The sequence below is a fragment of the Oncorhynchus keta genome, unplaced genomic scaffold (genome assembly GCF_023373465.1).
Source record: "Oncorhynchus keta strain PuntledgeMale-10-30-2019 unplaced genomic scaffold, Oket_V2 Un_contig_1027_pilon_pilon, whole genome shotgun sequence".
NCBI lineage: Eukaryota > Metazoa > Chordata > Actinopteri > Salmoniformes > Salmonidae > Oncorhynchus > Oncorhynchus keta.
The window spans coordinates 125,738-138,572 of NW_026277059.1; the positions used below are offsets into that span (position 1 = coordinate 125,738).

The 12,835-nt window shown below is 44.8% G+C and overlaps 1 protein-coding gene across 1 annotated transcript in view; it reads left to right on the plus strand.

The window, feature by feature from the left end:
• Positions 1-12,835, plus strand: part of LOC118372296 (A disintegrin and metalloproteinase with thrombospondin motifs 7) — a 200,145-nt gene that overhangs the window by 16,960 nt on the left and 170,350 nt on the right. Inside the window, exons 3-4 of the mRNA XM_052500303.1 lie at positions 592-772; positions 7,180-7,376. Of these exons, the coding sequence (XP_052356263.1) occupies positions 592-772; positions 7,180-7,376 (378 nt within the window). The remainder of the gene's footprint in view (positions 1-591; positions 773-7,179; positions 7,377-12,835) is intronic.

A 12,835-nucleotide genomic window follows, 5' to 3' on the forward strand; every position in this document is an offset into this window, starting at 1 on the left:
TCCCAGTAGAATGTGCTAACTGTGTTCTTCCTATATCAAAGCAGTTGTGATCCCTTGTTCTCCCAGTAGAATGTGCTGTGTTCTTCCCATATCAAAGCAGTTGTGATCCCTTGTTCTCCCAGTAGACTGTGCTAACTGTGTTCTTCCCATATCAAAGCAGTTGTGATCCCTTGTTCTCCCAGTAGAATGTGCTAACTGTGTTCTTCCCATATCAAAGCAGCTGTTCTCCCTTGTTCTCCCAGTAGAATGTGCTGTGTTCTTCCTATATCAAAGCAGCTGTTCTCCCAGTAGACTGTGTTTTACTGTTTTATTCCCCTCTTTCTACCCAAACAATGTGCTTGCTTAGGACTGTATTTTCTGTATTAATAAAGCATTTCTGACCAACTTTCTCCCTGTACAATAGGATCACTATATTTCTCATATACTGTATAATACATTTTGACCTCACTTTCACCCCATAGAATGTCCTTGCTTAGGACCATTTAAATAAATAAAATAAAGCAATTCTGATGCCCTTTCTCCCTGTACAATATGATCACTATGTTTTTCTCATAACAAAAGCAATACTGACCTACCTACCTCCCTCTGTAGACTGGGCTGTTCAAGCTGTCCCAGGAGGAGTTCTTTATCCGGCCATTGGAGCGGTCCAGTGATGAGTTGACGGCACCACAAGTCCACATTATCTACAAGCGCCACACCTCCCCCACCCAAAGCCAGTTGGTACAGCCCATCTCTGGAGACCATACCACCAACGGTACCTGTGGGGTCAAAGGTGAAGCCTCCTGTCGTGACCTGGCATCACACACTCCATTATAGAGGCCTTCGAGGATGTGACTGTTCCAATACTTTAAAGATGCACCTTTCCTTCCCTTCCTTGAACTAATCACCAATCTCACAAGGTCGGATTGGACAAAACAAAGATCCCACTTCTGACAACAACTGATTTTACATGTCAGATCCAACCAAACCCATCCAGATGGTGCCAGATCAGTCATGCTTTATGGAAGGGAGGGTGCATTTTCTAAGTATTGAAACAGGGCCGATCCACTGAGAGATCCCTATCCCAACCTGGATCTATCACACAAACACAAACACATACAGTACACACACACACTGAATTCCACTCTCTAGAGGTGGAGGAAGACGGCCTAGGAACAGTTGGGCTGGTAATGGGGCCTGTTTGAAATACCAGGAGCCTTAATTAAGCCCTGAAACACATTGCCGGATGAAATATCCGAGAGGCAGTATTATGCAAGAGAGATATGTAAATATGCCATTAGGAATTCATTGCAGGCCCCCGGGACTTGAACTATTTTGAAAATAACTATTTCGAACTCACTTGAACGTGCACTTCACTGGAGTCTTGGTTGACTTCACCCACAGGGAATAGGTCAAGAGAATTGTTGGAATATCCTGCAGATGGCTGGGGATGCTAGAGAGAACCAGGAAAGATCATCTGGTTTACCAGGCATTTTAGGAGGGAAATAAAACCTCTTCCACCAGACTGTAAACTTCTGTCTCAAGCATGCATAAAATCCCCACTTCCTCTCTCACAGGGTTAAGCGTGCGTAACGCTCACTTGAATTCCCTCAAGACATTTAGAAAAGACTGAATTGTCTCTGTTGTATGTTTCTTTATAGAGTACATCGCCTACTGTTTTTAGCTAGCTTTCCCAATTCAACACCTGTGATTACTGTATGCCTCGCTGTATGTCTCTCCCAAATGTCAATATGCCTTGTATACTGTTGTTCAGGTTAGTTATCATTGTTTTAGTTCACAATGGAGCCCCTAGATCCACTCTGCATACCCCTGTTACCTCCTTTGTCCCACCCCCCACACATGCGGTGACCTCACCCATTACAACCAGCATGTCCAGAGATACAACCTCTCTCATCATCACCCAGTGCCTGGGCTTACCTCCGCTGTACCCGCACCCCACCATACCCCTGTCTGCGCATTATGCCCTGAATATATTCTACCATGCCCAGAAACCTGCTCCTCTTATCCTCTGCCCCCAACGCTCTAGGCGACCAGTTTTGATAGCCTTTAGCCGCACCCTCATACTACTCCTTCTCTGTTCCGCGGGTGATGTGGAGGTAAACCCAGGCCCTGCATGCCCCCAGGTACCCTCATTTGTTGACTTCTGTGATCGAAAAGTCTTGGTTTTATGCATGTCAACATCAGAAGCCTCCTCCCTAAGTTTGTTTTACTCACTGCTTTAGCACACTCTGCTAACCCTGATGTCCTTGCCGTGTCTGAATCCTGGCTCAGGAAGGCCACCAAAAATTCAGAGATTTCCATACCCAACTATAACATCTTCCGTCAAGATAGAACTGCCAAAGGGGGCGGAGTCGCAGTCTACTGCAGAGATAGCCTGCAAAGTAATGTCATACTTTCCAGGTCCATACCCAAACAGTTTGAACTACTAATTTTGAAAATTACTCTCTCCAGAAACAAGTCTATCACTGTTGCCGCCTGCTACCGACCCCCGTCAGCTCCCAGCTGCGCCCTGGACACCATTTGTGAATTGATCGCCCCTCATCTAGCTTCAGAGTTTGTTCTGTTAGGTGACCTAAACTGGGATATGCTTAACACCCCGGCAGTCCTACAATCTAAGCTAGATGCCCTCAATCTCACTCAAATCATCAAGGAACCCACCAGGTACAACCCTAACTCTGTAAACAAGGGCACCCTCATAGACGTCATCCTGACCAACTGGCCCTCCAAATATACCTCCGCTGTCTTCAACCAGGATCTCAGCGATCACTGCCTCATCGCCTGTATCCGCCACGGAGCCGCAGTCAAACGACCACCCCTCATCACTGTCAAACGCTCCCTAAAACACTTCTGTGAGCAGGCCTTTCTAATCGACCTGGCCCGTGTATCCTGGAAGGACATTGACCTCATCCCGTCAGTTGAGGATGCCTGGTCATTCTTTAAAAGTAACTTCCTCACCATTTTAGATAAGCATGCTCCGTTCAAAAATGCAGAACCAAGAACAGATACAGCCCTTGGTTCACTCCAGACCTGACTGCCCTCGACCAGCACAAAAACATCCTGTGGCGGACTGCAATAGCATCGAATAGCCCCGTGATATGCAACTGTTCAGGGAAGTCAGGAACCAATACACGCAGTCAGTCAGGAAAGCTAAGGCCAGCTTCTTCAGGCAGAAGTTTGCATCCTGTAACTCCAACTCCAAAAAGTTCTGGGACACTGTGAAGTCCATGGAGAACAAGAGCACCTCCTCCCAGCTGCCCACTGCACTGAGGCTAGGAAACACGGTCTCCACCGATAAATCCATGATTATCGAAAACTTCAATAAGCACTTCTCAACGGCTGGCCATGCCTTCCGCCTGGCTACTCCAACCTCGGCCAACAGCTCCGCCCCCCCCGTAGTTCCTCACCCAAGCCTCTCCAGGTTCTCCTTTACCCAAATCCAGATAGCAGATGTTCTGAAAGAGCTGCAAAACCTGGACCCGTACAAATCAGCTGGGCTTGATAATCTGGACCCGCTATTTCTGAAACTATCTGCCGCCATTGTCGCAACCCCTATTACCAGCCTGTTCAACCTCTCTTTCATATCGTCTGAGATCCCCAAGGATTGGAAAGCTGCCGCAGTCATCCCCCTCTTCAAAGGGGGAGACACCCTGGACCCAAACTGCTATAGACCTATATCCATCCTGCCCTGCCTATCTAAGGTCTTTGAAAGCCAAGTCAACAAACAGGTCACTGACCATCTCGAATCCCACCGTACCTTCTCCGCTGTGCAATCTGGTTTCCGAGCCGGTCACGGGTGCACCTCAGCCACACTCAAGGTACTAAATGATATCATAACCGCCATCGATAAAAGACAGTACTGTGCAGCCGTCTTCATCGACCTCGCCAAGGCTTTCGACTCTGTCAATCACCAAATTCTTATCGGCAGACTCAACAGCCTCGGTTTTTCGGATGACTGCCTTGCCTGGTTCACCAATTACTTTGCAGACAGAGTTCAGTGTGTCAAATCGGAGGGCATGCTGTCCGGTCCTCTGGCAGTCTCTATGGGGGTGCCACAGGGTTCAATTCTCGGGCCGACTCTTTTCTCTGTATATATCAATGATGTTGCTCTTGCTGCGGGCGATTCCCTGATCCACCTCTACGCAGACGACACCATTCTATATACTTTCGGCCCGTCATTGGACACTGTGCTATCCAACCTCCAAACGAGCTTCAATGCCATACAGCACTCCTTCCGTGGCCTCCAACTGCTCCTAAACGCGAGTAAAACCAAATGCATGCTTTTCAACCGATCGCTGCCTGCACCCGCATGCCCGACTAGCATCACCACCCTGGATGGTTCCAACCTTGAATATGTGGACATCTATAAGTACCTAGGTGTCTGGCTAGACTGCAAACTCTCCTTCCAGACTCACATCAAACATCTCCAATCAAAAATCAAATCCAGAGTCGGCTTTCTATTCCGCAACAAAGCCTCCTTCACTCACGCTGCCAAGCTTACCCTAGTAAAACTGACTATCCTACCGATCCTCGACTTCGGCGATGTCATCTACAAAATGGCTTCCAACACTCTACTCAGCAAACTGGATGCAGTCTATCACAGTGCCATCCGTTTTGTCACTAAAGCACCTTATACCACCCACCACTGCGACTTGTATGCTCTAGTCGGCTGGCCCTCACTACATATTCGTCGCCAGACCCACTGGCTCCAGGTCATCTACAAGTCCATGCTAGGTAAAGCTCCGCCTTATCTCAGTTCACTGGTCACGATGGCAACACCCATCCGTAGCACGCGCTCCAGCAGGTGTATCTCACTGATCATCCCTAAAGCCAACACCTCATTTGGCCGCCTTTCGTTCCAGTACTCTGCTGCCTGTGACTGGAACGAATTGCAAAAATCGCTGAAGTTGGAGACTTTTATCTCCCTCACCAACTTCAAACATCAGCTATCCGAGCAGCTAACCGATCGCTGCAGCTGTACATAGTCTATTGGTAAATAGCTCACCCTTTTTCACCTACCTCATTCCCATACTGTTTTTATACTGTTTTTATTTATTTACTTTTCTGCTCTTTTGCACACCAATATCTCTACCTGTACATGCCCATCTGATCATTTATCACCAGTGTTAATCTGCAAAATTGTATTATTCGCCTACCTCCTCATGCCTTTTGCACACATTGTATATAGACTGCCCATTTTTTTCTACTGTGTTATTGACTTGCTAAATTGTTTACTCCATGTGTAACTCTGTGTTGTCTGTTCACACTGCTATGCTTTATCTTGGCCAGGTCGCAGTTGCAAATGAGAACTTGTTCTCAACTAGCCTACCTGGTTAAATAAAGGTGAAATAAAATTTAAAAAAACATGTTATGTTCAACACAATGCATTAGTGTGTACTGTATAGGGTTCTAACTCTGTTGTATGTTTCTTTATAGAGTACATGTTATGTTCAACACAATGCATTAGTGTGTACTGTATAGGGTTCTAACTCTGTTGTATGTTTCTTTATAGAGTACATGTTATGTTCAACACAATGCATTAGTGTGTACTGTATAGGGTTCTAACTCTGTTGTATGTTTCTTTATAGAGTACATGTTATGTTCAACACAATGCATCAGTGTGTACTGTATAGGGTTCTAACTCTGTTGTATGTTTCTTTATAGAGTACATGTTATGTTCAACACAATGCATTAGTGTGTACTGTATAGGGTTCTAACTCTGTTGTATGTTTCTTTATAGAGTACATGTTATGTTCAACACAATGCATTAGTGTGTACTGTATAGGGTTCTAACTCTGTTGTATGTTTCTTTATAGAGTACATGTTATGTTCAACACAATGCATTAGTGTGTACTGTATAGGGTTCTAACTCTGTTGTATGTTTCTTTATAGAGTACATGTTATGTTCAACAATGCATTAGTGTGTACTGTATAGGGTTCTAACTCTGTTGTATGTTTCTTTATAGAGTACATGTTATGTTCAACACAATGCATCAGTGTGTACTGTATAGGGTTCTAACTCTGTTGTATGTTTCTTTATAGAGTACATGTTATGTTCAACACAATGCATTAGTGTGTACTGTATAGGGTTCTAACTCTGTTGTATGTTTCTTTATAGAGTACATGTTATGTTCAACACAATGCATTAGTGTGTACTGTATAGGGTTCTAACTCTGTTGTATGTTTCTTTATAGAGTACATGTTATGTTCAACACAATGCATTAGTGTGTACTGTATAGGGTTCTAACTCTGTTGTATGTTTCTTTATAGAGTACATGTTATGTTCAACACAATGCATTAGTGTGTACTGTATAGGGTTCTAACTCTGTTGTATGTTTCTTTATAGAGTACATGTTATGTTCAACACAATGCATTAGTGTGTACTGTATAGGGTTCTAACTCTGTTGTATGTTTCTTTATAGAGTACCTGTTATGTTCAACACAATGCATTAGTGTGTACTGTATAGGGTTCTAACTCTGTTGTATGTTTCTTTATAGAGTACATGTTATGTTCAACACAATGCATTAGTGTGTACTGTATAGAGTTCTAACTCTGTTGTATGTTTCTTTATAGAGTACATGTTATGTTCAACACAATGCATTAGTGTGTACTGTATAGGGTTCTAACTCTGTTGTATGTTTCTTTATAGAGTACATGTTATGTTCAACACAATGCATTAGTGTGTACTGTATAGGGTTCTAACTCTGTTGTATGTTTCTTTATAGAGTACATGTTATGTTCAACACAATGCATTAGTGTGTACTGTATAGGGTTCTAACTCTGTTGTATGTTTCTTTATAGAGTACATGTTATGTTCAACACAATGCATTAGTGTGTACTGTATAGGGTTCTAACTCTGTTGTATGTTTCTTTATAGAGTACATGTTATGTTCAACACAATGCATCAGTGTGTACTGTATAGGGTTCTAACTCTGTTGCCACTTAGCTGACTTTTCATATATATGATGTACAGTTTTGGATACATTCACTATTGACTATAGTTGGTGTAACTGACCTGATCAAACACATAACATGTTTTACATAAACATCCCTTACTAATATATGGTGTAACGAAGTTCAAACCAATCAAGGATAACACAAAAAAAGTCCATGCTATTTTTAAACACAATACTAAAGCTACAACTCTACAACCACAATATTTGTCATGGCTCCGCCCTCAGATCCCGCTGCGGCGTTGGAGCGTGTTGAGAGGCAACGGGAGCGCTGGGAGAGACGCCAGCGGAGGAAGAGGAGGATACGCCAGCGTTCCATCAGCAGGGAGAAGTGGGTGGAAACGCTGGTGGTGGCCGATTCCAAGATGGTGGAGTACCACGGCAGCAAGGGCGTGGAGAGCTACGTACTGGCTGTCATGAACATCGTAAGTGTCTGCTAGCTGTCTGTACTGGCTGTCATGAACATCGTTAGTGTCTGCTAGCCGCCTGTACTGACTGTCATGAACATCGTAAGTGTCTGCTAGCTGTCTGTATTGGCTGTCATGAACATCGTTAGTGTCTGCTAGCCGTCTGTACTGACTGTCATGAACATCGTAAGTGTCTGCTAGCCGTCTGTACTGACTGTCATGAACATCATTTGTGTCTGCTAGCCGTATGTACTGGCTGTCATGAACATCGTAAGTGTCTGCTAGCTGTCTGTACTGACTGTCATGAACATCGTACGTGTCTGCTAGCCGTCTGTACTGGCTGTCATGAACATCGTAAGTGTCTGCTAGCCGTCTGTACTGGCTGTCATGAACATCGCAAGTGTCTGCTAGCCGTCTGTACTGACTGTCATGAACATCGTAAGTGTCTGCTAGCCGTCTGTACTGACTGTCATGAACATCGTTAGTGTCTGCTAGCCGTCTGTACTGGCTGTCATGAACATCGTAAGTGTCTGCTAGCCGTCTGTACTGGCTGTCATGAACATCGCAAGTGTCTGCTAGCCGTCTGTACTGACTGTCATGAACATCGTAAGTGTCTGCTTGCCGTCTGTACTGACTGTCATGAACATCGTTAGTGTCTGCTAGCCGTCTGCACTCACTGTCATGAACATCGTAAGTGTCTGCTAGCCGTCTGTACTGACTGTCATGAACATCGTGTCTGCAGGCCCTCTCTGTCTCACTGGGTTTTCTTTTGGTAGGGTGTTTCCAGTGCAAACTTCTTGACCCTACTCTAAATCCATCCCAGTAACTTTCTTATAGTTCTAGGGAACTAGGTTTCAAATAACTTGATTTACACATTAGCTTCTTTGCTCTTTTATTGCTCCTTCCCCATGTCCTGTAGCCCTCATCCCTCTCTTTTATCGCTCCTTCCCCATGTCCTGTAGCCCTCATCCATCTTTTATCACTCCTTCCCCATGTCCTGTAGCCCTCATCCCTCTCTTGTATCGCTCCTTCCCCATTTCCTGTAGCCCTCATCCCTCTTTTATTTATATATTTTTTCATTTTCCAAATGACTACAACTTCCTGTGCACTGACCCTTGTGTTTTTAGCACTTCCTGGACGGAGGCCAGACCAAGTCATCTGACCTCGTCCTCGCTCTATTGCCGTTAAGCGCATTAGGAAACTTTTTTCCAAAACACACAGTGACTGTTGGGTCCAGCTGCAGCTGTCAAGGAGGGCTAGCACAGGACGGTGTATCAATAACAGAGAGCTTCCTTGGCTTCACCGGATCCAGTGGACAATAGGAAGAAGAGGAAACACACATTATCCTCCACATCCTCTCAGGTGTCTTGTTTTCAGCCCTGCAAACCTCTGCTTTGAACTCCACAGCCTCCTGTTATTGTGTCAAGGGAGACTGTAGTGATCATACAGTGAGTGAAGCGCACTTCCACGGTAACGGAATTACACTGAGACTCCGATTTTTCACTTTTTAAATATATACCAAACAAAAACCATTTGATTTTCAAAGTAAAAAAACAACTCTATGCTGCACAACTACTTTTAACAATTTCCACTGAACATTTCACAAAAACACATTGCCAGACCTTGTGCTTAGAGTTCTATAGTTTGTTAAACTTTGAAATCAATCGTTTTTGTTTAGTATACAGTCATGGCCAAAACTTTTGATATTGACACAAATATTAATTTTCAACAAAGTCTGCTGCCTCAGTTTGTATGATGGCAATTTGCATATACTCCAGAATGTTATGAAGAGTGATCAGATGAATTGCAATTAATTGCAAAGTCCCTATTTGCATGCAAATTAACTGAATCCCCCAAAAACATTTCCACTGAATTTCAGCCCTGCCACAAAAAGACCAGCTGACATCATGTCAGTGATTCTCTCGTTAACACAGGTGTGGGTGTTGTCGAGGACATGGCTGGAGATCACTCTGTCATGCTGATTGAGTTCGAATAACAGACTGGAAGCTTCAAAAGGAGGGTGGTGCTTGGAATCATTGTTCTTCCTCTGTCAACCATGGTTACCTGCAAGGAAACACGTGCCATCATCATTGCTTTGCACAAAAAGGGCTTCACAGGCAGATTATGCTGCCAGTAAGATTGCAATCAACCATTCAGAGCTTGCTCAAGAATGGCAGAAGGCAGGTGTGAGTGCATCTGCACGCACAGTGAGGGGAAGACTTTTGGAGGATGGCCTGGTGTCAAGAAGGGCAGCAAAGAAGACACTTCTCTCCAGGAAAAACATCAGGGACAGACTGATATTCTGCAAAGGGAACTGGGATTGGACTGCTGAGGACTGGGGTAAAGTCATTTTCTCTGATGAATCACCTTTACGATTGTTTGGGCCATCCGGAAAAAAGCTTGTCCGGAGAAGACAAGGTGAGCGCTACCATCAGTTCTGTGTCATGCCAACAGTAAAGCATCCTGAGACCATTCATGTGTGGAGTTGCTTCTCAGCCAAGGGAGTGGGCTCACTCACAATTTTGCTTTCGAACACAGCCATGAATAAAGAATGGTACCTCCCAAACATCCATCCAAACATGAACAATGCCTTTTCCAGCATGATGGAGCACCTTGCCATAAGGCAAAAGTGATAACCAAGTGGCTCGGGGAGCAAAACCGATATTTGGGTCCATGGCCAGGAAACTCCCCAGACCTTAATCCCATTGAGAACTTGTGGTCAATCCTCAAGTGGTGGGTGGACAAACAAAAACCAACAAATTCTGACAAGCATTGATTATGTAAGAATGGGCTGCCATCAGTGGCCCAGAATTTAATTGACAGCATGAAAGGGCGGATTGCAGAGGTCTTGAAAAAGAAGGGTCAACACTGCAAATATTGACTCATGTAATTGTCAATAAAAGCCTTTGACACTTATGAAATACTTGTAAGGATACTTCAGTGTTCCATAGTAACATCTGACAAAGATATCTAAAGACACTGAAGCAACAAACGTTGTGGAAATTAATATTTGTCATTCTCAAAACTTTTGTCCACAACTGTACATTTTAAAGTGAAAAATCAAGAGTTTCCTAACTCTGTTACCATGGAATTGCCCTGAAGCAAAACAAACAGAGATGTCATCATCTTCCTCGGGAGATGCAGGAGCTTTCCATTGTCTAAGTGTGTTGACTAGACTAGTGTGAGGACGGCCATGTTGAAACTCATTAAAAGGATGAAGAAAGATGGTATTTCAACAGCTCTCATGTGATACTGTCCGTCTGTCTTCTGTGGGATGCTGTCCTCAAACTACATTGACATGCAGGATGACATAATATTTAAATATTCCCAAAAGTTATAAAAGTGTTTTGGGTGAAAGGAAATGCATCTAGTGAGAGAGCAATGTGTCTCGATGATGATCTAGACTGCTGGTCTTTTTATTCTCGGCATTACAATGACAGACTAATTGTCAGTGTGCAGTTTCACTTCAAAACGCCTTTCATGTTGGGAACAGTCTGGACCGTACCTAGTATGATAGACCAGTTGTTTCAGTCGGGTACATGGCAGCAGGCACAATGCCTATTTGAGTTCCAGTGCAGTGCTATTTGTTCAGCTATGCGTTTCATCTCTTTTATACTGAAGGCTTTCCCTGCCTTTGGCAGTGGAGCAAGTACTGGGACTCGGGGACAAATAGCATTTATGATGAAAGAGTCCCTTCATACATTGTGCTGGTGATATGTTGTCTGCAATGTCATTATGACGAAGCCCTGCCTGCAGAGTTAGAAGTTGGTTTGCACGGCAACAAGGGACGGTCATGGATTCCAATGTGACCAATATCAGGAACGTTCACACAAAGTCAAAGTAAACATTTTTTTTAAATGTACGTTCATATTGTTTCCACGGAGGGGATCCCGATTTGACAAATGTCAGGGGAATTTTTTCAAATCACTGAAACTCAGTTCATAATATCAGCTCAGCTCAAAAGTCCCAATATTATTCAATACCCACATAAGGTTGCGGTTTGGTGTGGCTTTGTAAAGTTCACTGGACCAACTTTTGGTCCTAAATCAGACGATGTAGGTTTTCACTCCAACCCTGTTCCTGGAGAGCTACTGTCCTGTAGGTTTTCACTCCAACCCTGTTCCTGGAGAGCTACTGTCCTGTAGGTTTTCACTCCAACCCTGTTCTTGGAAAGCCACCCTCCTGTAGGTTTTCACTCCAACCCTGTTCCTGGAGAGCTACCGTCCAGTAGGTTTTCACTCCAACCCTGTTCCTGGAGAGCTACCGTCCTGTAGGTTTTCACTCAACCCTGTTCCTGGAGAGCTACCCTCCAGTAGGTTTTCACTCCAACCCTGTTCCTGGAGAGCTACTGTCCTGTAGGTTTTCACTCCAACCCTGTTCCTGGAGAGCTACTGTCCTGTAGGTTTTCACTCCAACCCTGTTCCTGGAGAGCTACTGTCCTGTAGGTTTTCACTCCAACCCTGTTCCTGGAGAGCTACTGTCCTGTAGGTTTTCACTCCAACCCTGTTCCTGGAGAGCTACTGTCCTGTAGGTTTTAACTCCAACCCTGTTCCTGGAGAGCTACTGTCCTGTAGGTTTTCACTCCAACCCTGTTCCTGGAGAGCTACTGTCCTGTAGGTTTTCACTCCAACCCTGTTCCTGGAGAGCTACTGTCCTGTAGGTTTTCACTCCAACCCTGTTCCTGGAGAGCTACTGTCCTGTAGGTTTTCACTCCAACCCTGTTCCTGGAGACCTACTGTCCTGTAGGTTTTCACTCCAACCCTGTTCCTGGAGAGCTACTGTCCTGTAGGTTTTAACTCCAACCCTGTTCCTGGAGAGCTACTGTCCTGTAGGTTTTCACTCCAACCCTGTTCCTGGAGAGCTACTGTCCTGTAGGTTTTCACTCCAACCCTGTTCCTGGAGAGCTACTGTCCTGTAGGTTTTCACTCCAACCCTGTTCCTGGAGAGCTACTGTCCTGTAGGTTTTCACTCCAACCCTGTTCCTGGAGAGCTACTGTCCTGTAGGTTTTCACTCCAACCCTGTTCCTGGAGAGCTACTGTCCTGTAGGTTTTCACTCCAACCCTGTTCCTGGAGAGCTACTGTCCTGTAGGTTTTCACTCCAACCCTGTTCCTGGAGAGCTACTGTCCTGTAGGTTTTCACTCCAACCCTGTTCCTGGAGAGCTACTGTCCTGTAGGTTTTCACTCCAACCCTGTTCCTGGAGAGCTACTGTCCTGTAGGTTTTCACTCCAACCCTGTTCCTGGAGAGCTACTGTCCTGTAGGTTTTCACTCCAACCCTGTTCCTGGAGAGCTACTGTCCTGTAGGTTTTCACTCCAACCCTGTTCCTGGAGAGCTACTGTCCTGTAGGTTTTCACTCCAACCCTGTTCCTGGAGAGCTACTGTCCTGTAGGTTTTCACTCCAACCCTGTTCCTGGAGAGCTACTGTCCTGTAGGTTTTCACTCCAACCCTGTTCCTGGAGAGCTACTGTCCTGTAG